Source organism: Sceloporus undulatus, chromosome 3 (assembly GCF_019175285.1).
Source record: "Sceloporus undulatus isolate JIND9_A2432 ecotype Alabama chromosome 3, SceUnd_v1.1, whole genome shotgun sequence".
Classification (NCBI taxonomy): domain Eukaryota; kingdom Metazoa; phylum Chordata; class Lepidosauria; order Squamata; family Phrynosomatidae; genus Sceloporus; species Sceloporus undulatus.
The window spans coordinates 54,929,137-54,950,247 of NC_056524.1; the positions used below are offsets into that span (position 1 = coordinate 54,929,137).

At 39.0% G+C, this 21,111-nt stretch overlaps 1 protein-coding gene across 6 annotated transcripts in view; it reads left to right on the forward strand.

Annotated features, from left to right (window-relative positions):
* ROBO1 (roundabout guidance receptor 1) overlaps positions 1 to 21,111 on the forward strand; it is a 688,267-nt gene that overhangs the window by 644,344 nt on the left and 22,812 nt on the right. For 5 of the 6 annotated variants that reach the window (XM_042458015.1, XM_042458017.1, XM_042458016.1 and 2 more), the window contains 6 exons: positions 586 to 628; positions 8,212 to 8,366; positions 9,878 to 10,213; positions 15,540 to 15,644; positions 19,390 to 19,534; positions 19,743 to 19,991. In XM_042458015.1, the coding sequence (XP_042313949.1) occupies positions 586 to 628; positions 8,212 to 8,366; positions 9,878 to 10,213; positions 15,540 to 15,644; positions 19,390 to 19,534; positions 19,743 to 19,991 (1,033 nt within the window). The remainder of the gene's footprint in view (positions 1 to 585; positions 629 to 8,211; positions 8,367 to 9,877; positions 10,214 to 15,539; positions 15,645 to 19,389; positions 19,535 to 19,742; positions 19,992 to 21,111) is intronic. The other variant, XM_042458018.1, reaches the window with a different exon arrangement.

Genomic DNA, 21,111 nt, shown 5'->3' on the forward strand with positions numbered 1-21,111 from the left:
TTATTGTAATCACTGCAAGCAGTTATCTCTGCCTTGCAGATCCCCACTTTGGATTCTTCTAAGGAGCAGAATTTGGCTGCCTTTTAAAAACACATTCCTAGTTTGGGAAATGCATAGCTGTGGAATCCATCGTCAGTTGCACCGAAGCTAATTTTCTTAACCCATTTCTTAACCTCGCAATAAAAGTTAAAGTACAGCAAGTTTATCTGGGATTGTGTCAATTTAAAAGAAATTTACAAGCAGGCTTCTCTCTATAAACTACTTCTCTGTGTATATTTTGAAATATTCAGTATCTTATATTTTTATAATCTATTTTGTAAAATACTAGACATATATCAAATAATACTGCTTTTGAGAAAGTTTTTACTTTTAAAAAAAGAAGCAGCAAAGCCCCAAAACTGGTATTTATGAGGCACTAAGAAGACACATGCTCAAATTCCACATCTATGATATTTGGATTTTCTTAAATAGGAACTGTTACAAAAACAGTAATTTGGTGACAAAACAATAAACATTCATGTAGTTTACAAATCCAGCATGAATACACTGAATTAACAATTATGCTGTTTTTATTTTGCATTTTAGTAACGTATCAAAGAGGAGGAGAAGCCGTAAGCAGCGGAGGCAGGTAATAATATGTTTCCTGCTGGTTTTCAACATACAGTGCAATAGAATGAACTGCAGCACTTCCAGTTTGGCTGTTTAGGGTTTGTGGGGAAAAATGCATCTCAGAAAAACAAACAGCAGAGGGAGCACTTTAACTTCAAAATGCAAAAGTTTTGCTGATATAGGGGTTTATTAAAAGGCATTAAAGCAGCTATACTGTGGCAGATACAGATATTCAGAAAACACAATAAGAGGGGAAATATCTTTACTCAGAAAAGAATCTACCACAACATTTGTCCATAATTTGTCCTTAATAAAACGCCTAAATATATGGCATGTAAGAGACTATGGCTTGCTGGAAATGTGTGTGTGTTGACAGATGGGTCTATGGTGTTCTGAGAAACCATAATATTGCTGAGTCTTAACCAATGAGGGAGGCAGTAATTCTCTTTTCATACAAATGCCACTTAACTTTCATGGAAGACCTATTTAGAAATAAGTCCAGTTATTGAGGCAACACAGATATAATGAACTGTCTTATGTTCTATTAGGCCCATGATATCTGTTCTAACTGCTGGCACCTCTTAGGCATAATTTGTCTCTTCCAGCCATGCTGCCTCTTCAGAGAGAATCTGGTAACACCAAGAATCAAGCTGACATACTACACAAAGCATATGGTCTAAACAAGCTCAGTAGAGGAAACAAGTATGCTAACAGAATTAAGTTTTTCCAGTTGTGCAAGCAGCATTTGTTCTTGTGGCTACTGTTTGTATAACTGGACATGCAATTGACTATGCAACCAGATGCACAATCAGTTGTGCATGAGTGCCATACTTGTTCTTATGCTGCCAGATTATTTAGTTATTTTGTAAATGAGTAAATTAGATAAATTTTAATGGGATAATGGATAATGGAAATAACTAGCTGATATTAACATTTACTTCAGAACAGAGAAACACTGATTCAGAGAAACAAACTCAGAAGGCCAATGGATTTTAAGATCTTCTAGGGGTAGTTGTTGCTAGGCAAAGGGAAAAAAGAGAAAACATTTAATGTGGTTTGATGTGGGGGGGAAAGCCCCTTTAAAGTATGCAAGTTATGAGACAAAACAACACACCTTGATATCCAGACTAGTTTCCTGAAAGACATTGGCAAGTTGTTGGCTTACTGAAAAGGTAATAATATTTTGGGTCAGTCACCTATATGAGAGAGAGATTACAGAGCACTTGAGCTGACAAGCACCCATCTGACCTGATGTCCATGTCTTTATGGCTGTTCCACCATGCCTAGCCCAGAAGTAGAAGAAAGGCCCTCCCTCTATTCCAGCTGCAATTGCCCTGGCCTCAGAGGGAGATCGGAACTGGCAGTATCTGCTGGACTTAATTCCCTTCCCCACTGCCATTTCCTTCTCCTTTTGTGACATGTTTTATGACTATAAGCCTGAGGGCAGGAAACTGTCAAATTAACAACTTGTAAGCCACTCTGAGAGCATTTCTGAAGAGCAGGAAATAAATAAAATAAAAAATAAAGTAATTTATTCATTTTGTTTGTTTGTTTTTGGTGGGGGCGTTTTCTATGTGGCTGTGTTCTGAAACAGTTTATTCCTGATGTTTCACCAACATCTGTAGCTGACATCTTCAGAGAAAACTAATTTATTATTTTAGCATGTCCAGAGGAGGGCGACAAAAATAGTGAAGGGTCTGGAAACCATATCCTATGAGAAACGGCTTAGGGAGCTGAGTATGTTAAGCCTGCAGAAGAGAAAGTTAAGAGGTGATATGATACTCCTGTTTAAATATTTAAAGGGATGTCATATTAAGGATGGAGCAAGCTTGTTTTCTGCTGTTCCAGAGAATACAACCTGGAACAATGGATGCAAGTTAGATTCCACTTAAACTTTAGGAGGAACTTCCTGATAGTAAGAGCTGTTCAACCAACAGTGGAATGCACTTCCTCAGAGAGAAGTAGAGTCTCCTTCTTTGGACATCTTTAAACAGAAACTGGATGGCCATGTGTTGGGGGTGCTTTGATTGTGATTGTGAGTTCCTGCATGACAGGGGGTTTGGACTGGATGGCCCTTGTGGTCTCTTCCAACTCTATGATTCTATGATTTTATAGTTGTTATATGTAGGATGTTCAGTTGCAAGTGATTCCTCGTGCTAAGATGTATTCATTCTTATGTCTTATGGATAGCTTCCTACATACTGGTACTATTCAACTTTGAATAGTTACTGCTATTTAGGATTTCTGTCATTTTCCTTGGGAGAGTGACTTGAGGGAGATTTCAGTTCAGTTCTGATTGAACCCTTTTTTGTTCAGAAAATATAAGATTCTATTTTAACCAGCAAATTCATGCAGGGCACATATACGTAGGGGTCAAGCAGACAAGGCAAAAGGAGCAACCAGAGGCCATTCCTGCCCCAATTGCTGCAGGACTGCAAAAGACTGGATGTTGCAGTCCCAAAGTGAGCTGCTGCCATGGTCCCAAATAGGCTGCTGACAGGAGCAACGTTTTGACCCTCCTTTTGTGGCTGGGCTCGAGCCGCCTTAGGCAGCTTCAGAACAGAGCAGTTTGGGGGCATGCATCATTTGAATGCCATGCCCCCCAAGCACCTGGAAGGAGCTTTATTTGACCCATCTGTTTCAGGCCATAGAGAAGTATTACAAGGATGTTGTGCTGATACAGGTAGTGTGGCAACAAAGATAGTACTGAAAGTGGAACTAACCACACACCAAGATACCATATTGCAGTATAACCTTTTGACTAAATAATGCCATCTATTAAGTGTGGGACCTTAAAGCTGCAGTTTTAGGGCTTGAGTGAGGACAGTAAACATTAATATGATGTGTTAAATTGGACTTTGTTGTTGTTGTTAATTGTATCCTATTATATTTTCTCTTTGACTGAAGTGTATAAACTTCTTTCATCCCTGAGGAATTTAGAACTCTCTCTCCACATTTTCCGCTGGATTAACACTGATTTTATGCTAGCTAAGGTTGTAACTGCACTGTAGAAATAATGCAGTTTGACACCACTTTAACTACCATGGCTCAGTAGTCTGGCATTTTGAGATTTGTATGTGTTATGCAATATTTAGCCTTCTCTGTCTGAAAGCTCTGATACCGCAGAAACTACAAATCCCAGGATTCCATAGAATGAAGCCATGACAGTTAAAGTGATGTCAAACTGCATTGTTTCTGCAATGCAGAGGCAGCATAAGTCAGTTAGAAGTTAAGACTAAGAAACACCGAATGGAAAGGGACTTACAATTATGTTTTGGGGAAGCTGAATAAAAGGCATCAGAAATATCCCATTCATCTTCTTGCATATTGTGGCTTGTCAAATTTTCATGTAGCTTGCTATTCCAATGGCACGCTCTATCTTTTGTTCATAAATACCTTCTCTTCCCTGAACTGATGAATTTAGAAAGCTGCCTTTCCTATCCTTTGACCTTATCTTTTAGTTTGCATTTCTTACAGGTGAATTCCCATTCTTCAGGGAGGAAAATCAGACATGGCATATCTCTTGTAGGTAACCACAAGAGATGTCTTGCTCTCTCAAATGCCATGCTATAGAGTTTCTTTCCCAGCATAGAAATAAATTATAAATAGCTGCTGTCCTCTGCAGCATATGGTTGCTGATAATGTGCCTGTAGCTAGAAATATGGGACTTACAGTAAGCAATTGCCAACAAGACTTTTAATGTTCTTCACAGAAAAGGATCTCAAAATACATAGAAAAGCAATAGGTATAGAATGGTCAGATTCAGGTTTTATAATAATGATTTCACTGTTCTGTCACAAGGAAATGATAATTAATTCATTTTAGCCAATTAGTTTTTCCTTTATAACATGTATATAATATTTTCTTTAGGTAGTGGGTGGGATATAACATTTTAATATATTAAACCCCAAACAGATACAGTGGTGCCTCGGGATATGAAATGATCGGGTTACGAAATTTCCGGGATACAAAAAAGTTGGATTGGCAAAAACTGTTTCGGGTTACGAAATATTTTTCGGGTTACGAAATTCATTTCGGCGCGAAATTCAAATGCTGCAAAGTGCAGCTATAGGCTTTCCAGTGCTAACGGAAAAGTGTTTCGGGTTACGAAATTTTCGGGTTACGAAAGGAATGGCGGAACGAATTAATTTCGTAACCCGAGGCACCACTGTAGTAATCCTTCATTTTTTGTTTCTTCTGTTATTCTGGTAGTCAATGAAGCAGCAGAAGCACTCATATTAAATGGAAAAAGGACCACATATAGTTGAAGCTTTTAAAAAATCTGAGTGTTTAAGCTTTTGTCAGTTGTAGGTTGGATCTTTGGTACTAGTGTATCTGAGGAAGATGAACTGTGAGGACTGACATTATGACAACATATATATTTTCAAGTGTTAATGACTAATGTTTTTGTTTATGTTACAATTCCTTTGTTTGTTAGTTCTTTGAACTAAATATTTATTCATAGAGTCAATAAATTTTACTTTTGTACTTACATAATGGGTGCATTGTTTAATACAGCTTGATCTGAGGCCTTGTCAAATGCCTACCTATTTAATGACACATGCTATTGTTATTGTTCAGTACTGAGAAGTCAGTGATTTGAGTATCCTGAATGCTCTACAACTGCATTTCATTAACTGCCACATAGTCCACGTATGGTATTGTCATGATGATCAGTAGCTGCTATAACTTTATGGAGTTGGCATGTTTCTCACCAAAGGTACTTTACAAGAACATTGTGGGGGAAATTATGGGAGCATTGTCTCTCTGTGTAAGATGTTGAGCAAGGATCTCTTAAGGATCCCTTTAGATGACAGAAGTTGAAGAGATCCAACCTGCTCTAGTTAGCTGTCACTATGTTATTGTGATGCCAGTGTGGAAAAGGGAGGCTGTGTTATCCATATCTAACATGTGAAATATTGCAGACTCTGTCAAAGCTGAGTTTGGCGGAACCATTTTTTAAAAAAAGTAAAATCCCATGTTTTAAAATGTGAAACTTGTAGAATTAGTCACTAATAACATGTGTAATGTTTTTAAATCTTGTAAGCCGCCCTGATCATATCTATGGAAGGGCGGGGTATAAATAAAATTTATTATTATTATTATTAAATGCAATAAATGTTTATTCTCCTTTTTCTGAGATCAGATTGTTTCACAAAGCAGAGAAAATCCTAAGCAGCAGACTTCTAGTGAACACTCATGAGATTTAAGGCCCCTCCATATACATAGAAAATTGTTAAGAAGAAAGTAAGCATTAGAAGTCACATGAGTAAATATAACTAATATTAGTCAACCTAACATTAATTTATTCATTTAGCTTATACTCACCTTTCTCCTACCATGAGACCCAAGGCAACATTTCTAGTGCATTCAAGTAAAACTAGCGTATTAAAGTGATTGCACAATACAGCAATAGTGAACTCAGTTTGGTTTATTATCTTAGTTTTGACTCAAATGAAATCCTGTAAATATCTCATATATTGTGTGGATTTACCAAGTATGAACGTAAGAAGAACATCCGGGGTTAATCCAAAGGTCTATCTAGTCCAACATTCTGTGGACAAAAAGCTGCCAACCAGTAGCCTAAAAGTAGGACATGAATACAACAGCACCTGCTCATTTCTGCTTGCCAATATAATGTCCCGCTGATGCTGGAAATAATATATCTCCATTATGACTAGGATTCACTGACAGCCCCATCCAGTTTTCCTTTTTAGAAGCTGGGAGCAATTGCCATTCCTTGTGATACTAAATCCCACAATTAACTATACAGTATGGCAAAGGATATCGTCTTCCTTCAGTAGTGAATAATGAAATGAGACCACTCACATCTGAACTGGCATCATGGCTCTCAGAAAAGGAGGTTATGGCCTTTAGGAAGCCATCTCACTTTAGATTTAGGCAGATACTTATTCCATACACCCACCATCTGAATTTTGTCAGTGAATGGGAGGAACCACAAAGGGCAGAGAAGCAAAAGTAAAAATGGATGAATAGGAGGAAATGTAATTACAAATGATTAAGCTTTGTTTTAGTAGAGGTGACTATTTATAAATTCCACAATACATTACATTAATTACATTAATATAACAGTTGGAGGCATTTCACAGTTTCCTCTTTACAATCTCCAATACATTTTCTTTCCCAGTCATTATCCTTCTTTCAGTTCAATTCTCTTCAACTCTCTTCAAATTCCACTCAACTCAACTCACAGTCACTCACTCCTGCCATTCATTTCTATGGCTTCCCCTGCAGCCCCTCCCTCACGGTCAGTCCAGACGATGATTGGTCTAGAAACCAAGTCTAGCCAGTGACTCCAGTACAGTAAGTATCTATCAAAGAGTAAAGTAGCATGGTACAAAGCAAAAGAGGTCAGCGGAATGATGCAGGGAGGCAGAGAAAATGCTTTTTTTCCTGAATTAGAAGAGGAACATCACATGATCTCAGTAATGCAAAGTGTGTGACTGATTTTGGCAACAATTTTCTAGATAGAAATAAAAGTTGTGGCAAGAGAAAAGAACGAAATGTTTTACGGTGAAAGACAAGCAGATCATGGAGTAGAACTTTGGTCAACAGGCAGAATGGAGAAAGGTTAGAAGAGAAATGACATGATGGCAAGGAATTAGGGAGAGAGAAAAGGCTACAGGGGTTAGCGGTGGGGGAGACTGTACAGTTGAAAATGTTATCAATGGATATGGAGTGAGTAACCAAGGCAGGGAAAGCTTTGAAGGACAGGCGACCCAGGATATAAGTAGTAGTAGTAGTAGTAATAATAATAATAATAATAATAATAATAATAATAATAATAATAATAGGATTTATGTATATGCCACCCAATCACTGGGAATCTGGGCGGCTTACAACATAGGGGATAATAGACGGTTCCCTGCCCTCAGGCTTACAATCTAAAAGACACAAGACAAAAAGAGAAGGGAATGGTGGGGGGAGGGGATCAGGTCCAGCATTCTTCTCTCCCTCTGAGGCCTGGACCAAGGCAGATGGACTGGAAGGAGGACTCTTCTTCTTCAGGCTAGCCCTGGTGGAACTGGGCCTGCCTGGTCAACTCCCTCATAGACCAGAAGATGACCAGAAGTTATGGAGGGAGGAGTCTCTTCTTCCAGGCTAGCCCTGATGGAGCTGGGCCTGCCTGGTCAATTCCCTCATAGGCCAGAGGATGACATTTATGGAGGGAGGAGTCTCTTCTTCCAGGCTAGCCCTAAATAGTTGCTTGGTTCAGATGACATTGCATAAAAGTCATGAGTTGGTCAATTAAAATACAATTACTGTTAATTAAATACTGTTACAATTGCCGGCCAATACACAGATGTTACTGATCTGTCTCCTTCCTCTACAAAACATAGTAATCACCTTCCTCTCATAATACCACTTTTATGAGTGGGAAAAGGGGGCTCCTATAGCAAACACATGGACATGACTTTAAGCACTCTGTGGCAACTATTTTCATGCAGCAATCTATTATGATCTCAGGATCACTGTGAAGAGAATGGAACTTTTCAGTGCGTCACTGTGAATTTTTAAGTATGAGCAAAGTCTTTTCAAAAAGCGCAACTAATTAAATATTATTAACTCTGTCTTTTGAAGACCAGGTCTTTTAAACATCAGTGAACCTGCCACTCAGCCATGGCTTGCCGATACATGGCCTAATACCGGGAATAATCATAATGATTGCTCCATCAGTTGCTGTACCTCAGGCAATGGAAACAGTGATACTAACCTCACTACATACAGTCGGCCAGGTAATTATGTTTATTCCTTTAAAATTTAATTTATACCCGAGACTGTTCAGGCAGACAACAGTCTAGAATTCTGTGTTTCCAATTATAATGCATCTTCATAACTGATACACATATTCTAGAACATTTGAGAGTTTCCGATTCCTTCCTAAATGTGGTGATGAAGAGTTTAATCAGAGGATTTGTTAGGTTATGGCATCTTCCACTCTACAAAGAAATATGTGGTATTTAAAATTACAGTGGTTGTCCAATATATTTCTTTATCTTTTGTGGAAATGCCCCACAAAATAATCATTTACTATGCATCATTTCTTCTGTTTTGTAAATTGCAGTCCCACTTGTCTAAGAGTATATTTCCCACAGAACTAAACACTTTTGCTTTATGTTTTGACAAACATTGTTTTATGAAGTCAAGTGCTGGTTTAGTCACAGACAACCCAGTAATACTCAAACTGACATATAAAATGTACTGTGATGTGCTACATGTGTTTCTTAGAGCAATGTTTCTTAGGCTGTCTGATGTGGCAGGCCAGCATTTTCCCCCCAGTGTGTCAGAAACCAGTATCATGTTTGTGCCTGCTGGCTACAATTGTTTACTTCCTGAAAAAAATGTCCAGAGACCAGTCGCTGAAGGCTCATGGACTAGCACCAGTCCTTGGACCAACAGTTTGAATAGTATTGTCTTAGAGTACAAGCACAAATGCAATCAAATACAAAGATGAGTGGGCAAATGCTACTATCAAGAAGCCTTCAGGAGGAAGTTATCCATTCACTGTGTTCTTGGAAAGAGTAATGGAAGTTTAAAAAAAAAAAAAAAAAATAGGGGACCAGGCATTTCATGATTGAATAACTTTCCTAACAGGAACATCAAAGTAGCTATACAAGGTAGCTGAAACCTAGATCCCTAAAATAGGTTCAGCACCTGGAAAAGCTGCTTTTGACATTTCTGGCCCCCAACTGGAACAATTCACTAGCCCATTTCTATAGGAGCCTCCGGCATCCATTGATATAAAGGTATGCATTTCCTAGATTCAAAACACACTGCAGAAATAATCCAGTTTGAGACTGTTTCAACTGTCCTGGGTCAGTGCTAGGGAATCCTGGGAACTGTAGTTTATTGTGGCACCAGAGCTTTCTGATAGAGAAGGACAAATGTCTCACAAAACTACAGTTCCCAGAATTCCCTAGTATTGAGCCAAGGCAGTTAAAATGGTCTCAAACTTGATTATTTCTGCATTGTGTTTTTGCCCCCAATCTCTAAATTTTCATTTCCATGTAAAGTTTATATGGAGGTATAACTGAACAGTTTTAGAAACATGGAACTAACTAGTCTCTTTAAGTACAGCTCAAAATTTAGTGCAAGTACAGTTTGCTGCAACCATATTATAAAAAAATCAATTCTGCTTCAGAAAGGCCAATCATATCACTATGTATACATAAAAAATAAACATGTAAAACATATGTATTAAACTAAAAACAGTCCTTTCCACTTTTCCCCTTCCTGCTTTGAGTAGCTGATTGTATAGCAAATTACAATAATCAGTTGGAAAACAAGCAAACAAATCTTATGCTGCCTGAATCAACAGTTTATGGTGATGTGGACTTAAGCAACAAAATCAATGAGATGAAAACTTTCAATAGTCCAAATCTAAAAGATGGAAGATTTGTCAACCAACCAGGGCAGCCTACACCTTATGCCACCACTCAGCTTATCCAGTCAAACATCAGCAATAATGTCAACAGCAGCAGTGGTGATTCAAATGAAAAACATTGGAAGCCAGCTACACAGCAGAAACAAGAGGTTGCACCCGTTCAGTACAACATCATGGAGCAAAACAAACTTAACAAAGGTAAATCACTTTTAGTATTTTCTTTGTGCCTTGGAGATGCTTTTAGTATTTACCTTTAGGGTCTCAACTTATAGAAACAAAAGCAACTACATATGTTTTATTCTGTCTGCAGTGATTTGGGGGCCATCTCTAAATCTAATAATTTGCTCCTAGAGCTCAGAACTTGTCAAGATGAACCAAATGCCATGGTACAATCTAAGTCCTTTGTAGATTTAGAAATTCCTAATTAACGGTGTCAAAAAGTTAATTAGCACTGCAATAACATTCAGAGATAGAATTTATTTTAACAAAATAAGCAGCCGTATCTTTAAAAGAATAAAATAGAATATATTTTCACATGGCTTTGAGCTTAATTTAAATTTAATAATAACAGTGGAGTGATTGCGTGATACTAAGACCATATCTTTAATTCATAAAGCAGATGCAAAGCAGAGGCATTTCACTCACATTTTAAAAATAGGTCATTCTGTTCTCCTAATGGCGAATGAAAGCTAATTAAACCTACATATTGTTACAAATGATTACAAAATTAGATATAAAATACACAGTTTGTATTATGGGCAATCCGAAAGATGGAAGCTGTCTATTTTTCACACTGATCTTGCATTCACCATTCTCTTTTCAGTTCTCGACTAAAATTTTTCCACTGTATCCATACACTTAAAAGAATTGATTGCAATGTTAACCGAACATCAGAATATGCTCTCTATCCTTTAAGGCACATTTCCTTAATGTAATGTGTGAGGCATTGGGGAAAAAAAGTGATGTAATTTCTTGCTAGTCCTTCAAGCTACCATGCAGCTTACTTTAATAACCTGATTTGCAAATCGCTATTCATTGTAGCTGGTCCTCTTCTGTCTTCATGGTCACCTAGTGATATTGAAAAGGCAAAGGACAGATTCCATTACAAAAGAGTTGCATCAGTCAAGAATAAATCAGTGTATTTACTATCTGACCTATTTGTCCATATAGTGGTTCAGAGGCCACATGAAACTGCAGCAGTTTGTCATAGTGGTGACACTTTTTTAATTATATCTTAGCCCTGCATTTTTAATGTATGTTTTATAGAGACTTATTTGTGTCAGAACCTAGAATTTTTAAAATCATGAAAAAGCTACTGTTAAATAAAACAAAGGTAAAATAGAAGGGGAGGGTTGAAGATACAAGGATAAGTATGTGTGAATGGAACAAATGAAAGAAAGGCATAAAGTCATTGGATTTGAAATCTCTCTTACTCTTGCTCTTTTTTGTGGTTATTGTAGCCACATATCTATAACCATAGCAAGCTTATTTTCACTTCATTAACTCCTTTTCTGGATATGATTCAATGTACATATTGTTGAGGTCAAATCTATTGTTTGTCCTATATGTAAATGTATGTGATATGCAACTTGGTGTAATGCAAAAGAACTGAGTAAATGTTAAATAAAATATTCTGATATGAGATTTGTCCTTTTGACTTCTCCCTCATGTGTTTTATGCTGTCATTAAGTCCAAATATCTATAGCAGTTGTGAACTAGGTCATCTCTCTGTGTGTGTGCACACAAATACACTCACCAATATTCTCATACAGTATTTAGTTTCTTGTGTTCTAATCTTTCTGATAGTTTACTTCTAACCTGTGTGAGAAGAAATAACCATTTTGATGAGTTCTCCACTGCATTCTGTAATTCCTATTTCATGTCCAATGACAGTTTATGGCTTTCTTTTATTTGTTTCATGAAACATTCTTATACATTACAGGTATTACTTCAGTAAAAAATCACTGTATTATTTTAGTCTCTATTCTGAATTTCCTTCAACATGCAATGTATTATTATCTTGGACATATCATCAGATTACATGACTCATTAAAAAAGATGATATGACGAAAAGAGGAAGGCTGCATTACGGGTGGATAGGGAAGTCATGACTCTGAATTTGGAAGACCTGAGCATGACTGTTAATAGTAAGGTGTCTTGGAAGGCTCCCATCCATAGGCTTACAATAAGTAGAAGGAATTAACAACTGTCTGAATATTTTATTCCTTTAAAAGTAAGATGATGGAATTTTCTTTAAAAAATAGCAATATTTTAAGTGTTTATCCATAGCTTGGGGGGGGGGAGCAACTCTTGCAATCATTCCCAGTACCATTAATGAGGAAGCATGTCTCATATAACAGAATGCACTGCTGGTGAAGATCCTTCATAGGCTTTTTGTATTCATTATCCACTGATACTTTTCTAGGGAATATGGAGAAAACTTAAGAAACCACACTCTGTAGTAGACAGGCACACACAGAAGTACCAAGTAGGCATTTACAAGTAGCGAGATGGAAAACTTAACAATTCCAATCTATTTATCACTTCTCACATGAGGGCGGGTTACAAACCGCCACTTGGGACATCCGCAGGACGTCCCATTTTAAAAAAGGGGCGTCTCTTCTAGACGCCCCTGGCTCTAGTACGGACTCTGTCTGTACAATATGGCGCCGGCCATTCCACACGGCCGGTGCCATCTTTACGTATCGAACGCTGTGTGTCCGAACGTGTCGCGGCGTCTGTGACTTCGCGAATGTGCCCCTGGCGCCTCGCGACGTCACAGAGGCGCTGCAAGAAGAAGCTCCATTTTGGAGCTTCTTTTTCGGTCCGTGCAGGAGCCGCGCAGTGTGGGTGCTACGGCTCCCGCATGGACCAAGCGGCGGCAGCGGCAGACCGCCTCAAAGCGGCGGTTTATAACCGGCCATAGTAACATTAGGTTTAATTTTTATTTATAGAATTACAGAATTGCAGATAGCTGGTGTTATATAGTGGTCTGAGTGTTGGACTAGGACTCCAGAAGACCACTGCTAAGTAGCAGAAACTCCTCCCAGGATTTGGCAGTAGACAGTGTGGTGCAAGAAAGAACATGGAAAGAGGAACTGTTGCCTATGCAACTGTTATGCTCCTCCTGCTCAATGTAGTATCTCAGCAATTGTGTCTACCTTGTTGGAGTGACCCATGCTTGCTGGGATCTTTAGTCACACCCAATCTGCCCGAAAACTGTAGGAGGTACTTGATAAATCGGTCCTTCAGACCTCTCCCCTTGGCTTCAAGCTGTATTAATTACAATAAATAAAATTAATAAAATTTTTATTTCTATCCCACTTTTTGCCAAGCAATCAAAGCGGCGTACAGCAAGTTAAAATACAACTATATATAACCAGTACTCCCCCTTAAAACAAGATTAAACAGTATAAGATTAAAAACCAACTAAACCAACCAAACAAAAAACCAAAAAATCATCATGGGCAGAGTCACTAAATGGGAAGTCTTGTCCGTAGCCGAGTATTTTATTCCAGGAAGGCCTGCCAGAAGAGATCCGTCTTAATGGCTTTTTAAAAGCTCTCTAGATTGTTAATGTGATGGATCTCGTCCGGCAGGCCATTCCATAAATTGGGAGCAGTTGCAGAAAATGTCCTCTGGGAGGTCGCCATCAGCCTGGTCTTTAAGGGTTGTAGTAAATTCCTCCCAGAGGACCTGAGGGTACAGGGCGGATTGTATGGAAGCAGGCGATCCCTTAGGTTGGTTGGGCCCAAACCATGTAGGGCATTAAAGGTAATAACCAACACCTTGTACTGTGCCCAGAAACTGATAGGCAGCCAGTGGAGTGACTTCAGTATTGGTGTTATATGGTCACTCCTTGCTGTTCCTGTGACCAATCTGGCTGCCATATTCTGTACCAACTGGAGTTTCCGGACTAGGCACAAGGGTAGCCCCATGTAGAGCGCAAAAATCAAGTCTTGAGGTTACCAGCGCATGTACTACAGTTTCGAGGTCACCCTGTTCCAGGAAAGGGCACAGCTGACGTATCAGCCGAAGCTGATAACAGGCGCTCTTGACCGTCGCATTCACCTGATTCCTCATCTGAAGTGACGGGTCAAGAAGCACTCCCAGACTGCGAACACAGTCCTTCGAGGAGAGCGTGAGCCCCTCTAGGACTGGAGGTTGCAGCCCAATACCTGGTTTGGGGGCCCCTACCATAAGTACCTCCGTTTTATCTGGATTCAGCTTGAGCTTGTTTTCCCTCATCCAATCCATTACTGCCTGAAGACACTGGTTGAGGGGAGGGATGCCATCTGTTGTTGTTGCTGATGACCGGGACATGGAGAAATATATTTGGGTGTCATCAGCATACTGATAACACCCAGCCCCATATCCACGGATGATTTCTCCCAGTGGATTCATATATATGTTGAATAGCATCGGGGACAGGATGGCACCTTGAGGGACACCGCAATTAAACTCTGTTTTTGAAGAGCTACTGTCCCCGAGCATCACCCTCTGGAACCTGCCCAAGAGGAAGGAGCGGAACCACTGCAACGCAGTGCCTCCAATTCCTAACTCTCTCAGGCGTTCCAGGAGGATGTCGTGGTCTACTGTATTGAATGCCGCTGTGAGGTCTAGTAGCACCAACAGGGTCATGCTCCCTCTGTCAATGGCTAGATGGAGGTCATCAGTTAAAGCGACCATGGCAGTCTCCACCCCATACCCAGTCCTGAAGCCCGTTTGAAATGGATCAAGAAAATCAGCTTCATCCAAGACCGCTTGGAGCTGAAGAGCAACTGCCCTTCCTATCACCTTGCTCAAAAATGGCAGATGGGAAACAGGCCTATAATTTTTCATGTGCAGGGAGTCCTGGGAGGATTTTTTCAAGAGCGGTCTAACCATTGCTTCTTTCAAAGAGGATGGTATATCACCCTCCCCAAGGGAAGCATTGATGATATGTCTGAGAAGTGCCATCAATGCCTCACCCCCCTGGACGGCCAGCCATGATGGGCAGGGATCAAGAGGGTATGTTGTATATGCTGTTTAGAAACTTTGTTGCCTAGTGACTAAAAGTGGTACTGCAGGTTTCAAACAGAGACACATTGGCTGAGATTCTACTACAGCTACTTAATTACTCCTGGCCTGACTCTCTCCCCCACAGTCCTGACAACACTGGGCATCAGCCACTGTGAGCTACAAGGGTCTGTTCTATTCTCAATCAATACAATCCACCTCCTTCCCACAAGCAATTTCCAGTGTGATAGTCAGAAATTCCCAATTCCTCCTTGCATTGGACAAACAGGAGAGAAATAAAATATATGCCTAAATAATTCTCCACTCAGAAAATTTGAAGCATTTAATAAAAAGACCAAGTGCTTTATACATGATAGTTTCACTGAAATTTCCTGATAACAAGAGTAATCCTTCAGATTAGAGCAGGATAGCAAAACCTTTTCTTTATTGTTACAGGAGTATTGGCCTGTATTCTGGTAGACATCTCACTGAAGGAAATGTAAACTTGTTTTTATTAAACCTGCAGATTACCGAGTAAATGATAATGCCCAAACCATCCCATACAATCAAAATTATGACCCAAATACAGGAGGGTCTTATAACAGTTCAGATCGAGGAAGTAGCACGTCTGGTGAGTATTGGTAAATTATAAGTCATTAGTTAATACTTGAAGTTATATCGTATCATTATGACCTATTTTCAGGGTTCTCTAAAGAGTTCAATGCAGGTAAACCAAGAGTAGGCAGAATTTCACAAACATTCTCCATTCCCTGTAAGGGAAAGCAGTGATTTAATGAGTAGGAACACAGGTGTACTTTTTTAACAAAAGGAAAAAGAAAATGTTCTACACCTTTGCCAAATGAACCTGAACATCATGGGTTTTTTATTATTATTATTCTGCACTGATGGGCAATGAAATCCTACCACAACAAGCTGGATGCTTGAATCAGTGTGCAGAAAGTGGGATCAGTGTACAGGCTGCAGTGCATACTGTAATTACACTCTGTGGTGTGCAATCAGATGTACACCATAATGACTCTATTACCTATACAGATTACATTGTTTTCAACAGTATAATCATTCAGATTATTGTGGAGATGACTCAAATATAATGTGCTGTTTTGCTTCCAAAAAATAGTGAGTGTGCAGAAATATTACCCAACATTGTTAGCAGTATCAAGACAATTGCATTGCCATAGGAGTTTATCACACGCAGCACTTTTGTTGCCCAAACGTCATCAAATGGGGTGGAAGCGTCACCAGTGTGATCATGCCGCAGGTGCTTCTAAAGTGGAACAGAAGCGTTATCGCGATGGAATCGTCAGGAAAGCAGCCCTTTTCTTAACGGATTAATCCGTTAATAATAAGAAAAGGGCATCTCCACTGACTATTCCATGGCAATAACTTTTCCGTTTCACTTTAGAAGCGCCATCACACTGGTGATGCTACTGCCCCATTTTGATCATGTTTGGGCAACGGAAGCGTGACATTTAGAGCTCTGTGTGATAAACCGCACACAGTTCTATAGACTATCAGTGCAACAGGGCTTTGGATCAATGAGAGCCAAGGGATCACAGAATAACTTCCTTCTTTCAGTGCTAGATTAGTGAGGGTTTCATTTGCCACAGATAAAATTTATTATCTCCTCAGCAGCCTGGTGACTTAGGTGAGATACAGACTGCCCCTTTGGGGCGGCCTGCACCCGCCCCTTTCTCCGACGGATCGAGGCCTCAGCGGCAACGCCAGAGGCCCTGATCTGACACTTTTCCAGGCCTCGGGGAAGCAGCAAAACACTGCTTCCCCATGGCATGAAAAGGGGTGTCCTTGGGGCTTCATACCCCAAGGACACCCCGACAGCGGCGGGGAAAGGGAGAAAGGGGCTGCTTGGGCCCTTTCTCTCTGTATCGCTGGCATGGCTGTTTAAACATCGCAGCAGCGATACACGTGGCGGAAGGAGCTCCAAAACGGAGCTCCTTTTGGCGCCGCTGAAAGGATGCCACAAGCGCCCTGCAGCAGCGCCAGGACGTGACGCCCGCGTGGTGCTGTTTGGATGCGGCATGTCCGTCACGTCAAAATGGTGGCGCCCATGTAGACAGGGTGCCACCATTTTGACGTACAGATTACGTCCTAGGCTTAGGGAGCGTGTGAATGGTTCATGCTCCCTAACCCTAGAATCGCTGCCGCCTCACCTCATTTTGGTGGTGTAGATCCTGCCATAATTTGTGATTATCACAGCCAACAGGAAAATATTTAAAAACTACAAAGCTGGCTATATTGGGAGCAAATGTGTGAAAAGAAATAAAATATATATGGGGGAGGGAATTGGAAAAGATTTTTTTTTCAGACAGTCACCTGCCCCCTGCCAGCTCAGCTTTGCCCTCCAATTTTGGCACAGCTTTTGACAACTAAATGAGAAATGTCATACTTTGTTTACATCTTTAGAATTTTAATAAAAGGTAAACAGAGTTCCTTTGGGTCCAGCTTCATGTGTTTTCCACGGCGTCCATTTTTGTTAATACTTACTTTCTGTCTCCTCTACCATAAAACATATGCTATACGTCACTGGACAAAAAAAAGTCAGTTCCACTTTCACTCATCCATCACCATGTGTGTTTTTTTTCTTTGATCAGTATGGGATTTGTAGAAACATTACTTACTATGTGTCTATTTTTTTCATAATAAAGGAATTCATGTGACAACAGTGGTATATAACAGAGTTAGAAACTGACACAAAATGCAAATTTTTGCTGCTTTTTTACTTGAATTACAGCAAGCCAAAACATTTTGGGTTCTTTGGCAGTACTCTAAAAATGTGGTATAAAAATCCAGATACTGGGAATGGGTTTATAATAGATCACACTAAATTGTAGTGAAGCTCCTGGTCTTTCCTTTTAAATTTAAAGAAATGTTTGATCTATCCCTATTTTGGGGGGGAAAGTCGATTTCAACTACCTTATATTTGACGATGGGAATGATCAGTGTTGGCCAAAATCCCAGATTACAGAGATGTAGTATCTATATTTCTGCCAGGTGGAATTCCACCACATTTCTTCTGCCACATCCCCTGAAAAATTCACCTTTTACCTGCTTCAGCTAATCTCACCCCAGCACAGCCATTTACTCTTAAAGATCCTTCAGCGAAGAACATCTTTACTGTGGGTAGGATAGAGCATATAGGACATAGCATACCAATTTTGAATGTGAACTCTGTGCTAAATGAAACCTTTGTGCATAGTGTAGAACCCTTTTATTATTTATATATTTTATTATTTATATATGTAGGGAGCTCTGACTAAGAACTGAGAAAAATGGTTGAAATATATGTAGGGAGCTCTGACTAAGAACTGAGAAAAATGGTTGAAATAAATACATATGCCAGTAAAAATGTACCAAATCTTCATTCATTTAAAATGCTATCATTGAAATTTAAAATAGTGTAGCATGCCAGTAAATGCAAGCTTGCATAGAAGTATACAAATTAGTAGAGTATCTCTCAAGTGTCCATTCTGATTAAGTCTCATGTCAAATTTCCACTCCAAATGTATCAGCACCTGAATAATTGGTCTTTTTTCCAAAGCTCTTCACATGGCTACTGCTTATATCACTCACTGTAAGCCATAATTTCCAATGAATAGTGGCTGAAAACATTTATGCGATACTTCTTTCTGCTGCTTTTATTGTGAATTATTTTAGTTCTTTCAGTAATTATGTTCAGCTGCACCTGCCATTTGGAATAAATTTAGTAATCTCATTGTGCCTAAAACATTTCAGTGGACAAGTACAAATTATATATATCCATTGACTTAACACAACAGTAGAACACTAATAGATTGTATCTTTATTGTATTGTGTATTACGCTTTAGTAATTAAATAACAGAGAGATATTCTGGAGAAAGTATCTACAGTTCATTTGTTTTAGATGATAATCTATAATGCAATTAATTTCTGTAGGAAGATTGCTTTAATTATATTGCTTGTAAAGTTCATTTATGACTTTAATGTGTTCAAGCTATTTATTAATTCAGGTTATGAATACTGTGACTCTGTGTTAAAATGCACTATAGCAAACTGTGTATAACATATATGTAAAAGATGAATTAGACATAAAATTAGACAAAATTGTTAATATAAATATAATACATGTCTTTGTCTGTAGTCATTAAATGTTTAGGTGCCTACTGAGTCCAGTAGAAAAACCAGAATTTGTATAACAATTTGTTAAACATACTGAATATTCTGAGTAATCTAAGCATGAATAGTCATCTAATGAACACTTGGGATAATTTTTTTTCAGAATAATGTATTAAATGGCTGATGAGCAATTTATTCCAGAGACTATAAGATAGTATAATAGTATAAATATATTTCTTCATAGGGAGCCAAGGGCATAAGAAGGGTGCTAGAACCCCTAAAGCATCAAAGCAGGCTGGTATGAACTGGGCTGACCTACTTCCACCTCCCCCTGTACATCCTCCACCACATAGTAATAGTGAAGAATACAGCTTATCTGTGAATGAAAGGTAAGAGAAAAGAATAATTCAAGAACAAGTATTTTGACCTAATGACCCAAATTCATTTAATTAAGTGAATGGAAGGTTTTATAACTGCATAGATTAAGTATAAATCTTCAAAGTGATTTAAGAAAGAAAAATAAATAAATAAAATGAATATTCTAGCTCAAATGTATCTGAATGTATTTTATGTTTATGTTATTCAATACATTCTTAGCTATGATCAGGAAATCCCATGTCCAGTACCACCAGCAAGAATGTATCTACAGCAGGATGAACTGGAAGAAGAAGATGATGAAAGAGGCCCTACACCACCAGTCCGAGGAGCAGCTTCATCTCCGGCAGCTGTGTCTTATAGCCATCAGTCAACTGCTACACTAACACCTTCACCCCAAGAAGAACTCCAGCCTATGTTACAAGATTGCCAGGAAGAAATGGGGCACTTGCAACACCCACAAGATCGGAGGTGTGTTACAAAACCATGCTCAGTAATAATTTTATTTACCTTCTGTGTGGCATTGGGTTAAAAGATGTGCCAGCTACAGCGTGTATAATGCATACAGTTCTTTCAATAATGCATATTGAAGGAAATTCAGAATGGAGACTAAAATTATTTTACTTTCTCATAGTTTCCATCAGCCTTCCCATTTGGTTGCCTTCTGGATGTTTCAGATTAAAACTTCCAGGTTTATTGGCTATTGGCCAGGCTGATGAGGGCCGATAATAAGTATTATTATTATTAATTCCATTTTATGCCACCTTTCTCCCAAAAAGGGACCCAAGGCAGCTCACAAGATAAAACACATTTAAAACATATTTTTTAAAAATAAAATAACAGTTAAAACAGTATAAAATTAAGATTAAAAACATACAAAAGTTGAAACCACAATCTAATACAGCTACCCAATATAAAAGCCACCCCGCCATAATTTTTAAAAACCCGCCTGAATAAAAATGTTTTTGCTTGCCAGCAAAAGGCCTGTACCAAGGGGGCTAGCCTAGCCTCCTGGGGAAAGGTAGTTCCAGAGGGTGGGAGCAGCCCCTGAGAAGGTTTTTCTCGTGTCCTCACCAAACAAGCCTGTGAACCTGGTGGGACTGAGATAAAGGCTTCTCCTGAAAAGCTTAGGGATCTAGCAGGTTCGTACAGGGAGTTATGGTTTCTCAAATAGTCTGGACCTGTCATGTAGGTCTTTATAGGTCATGACCAGCACTTTGAATTGTTCCCGGAAACAAACCAATAGCCAGTGAAGCTGTTTCAACAAGAGAGTTACTTGCTCTCTGTAACTGCTCCTGGTCAGTATTCTGGCTGCATTCTGACTGTGAAATGAAATGCTTTATTACAGTCAAAGACCGGCATCAATATAAAATATAACATAGAAAAATAAAATAATACACATAAAATGTATAAAAATCTACCAACTACATTTAAGATAGCTTCATTTAAAATAAAATAAAATAAAAACAAACCTTTATGGGCTTTCGCCCTTAAGATTGAAATAATAAGGGTAGATTAGCAATATCAGATTTTTACCAGGCATGCAGTACCAGACATGACACAATATTATGTTTTTAACTTTGATCAGTTG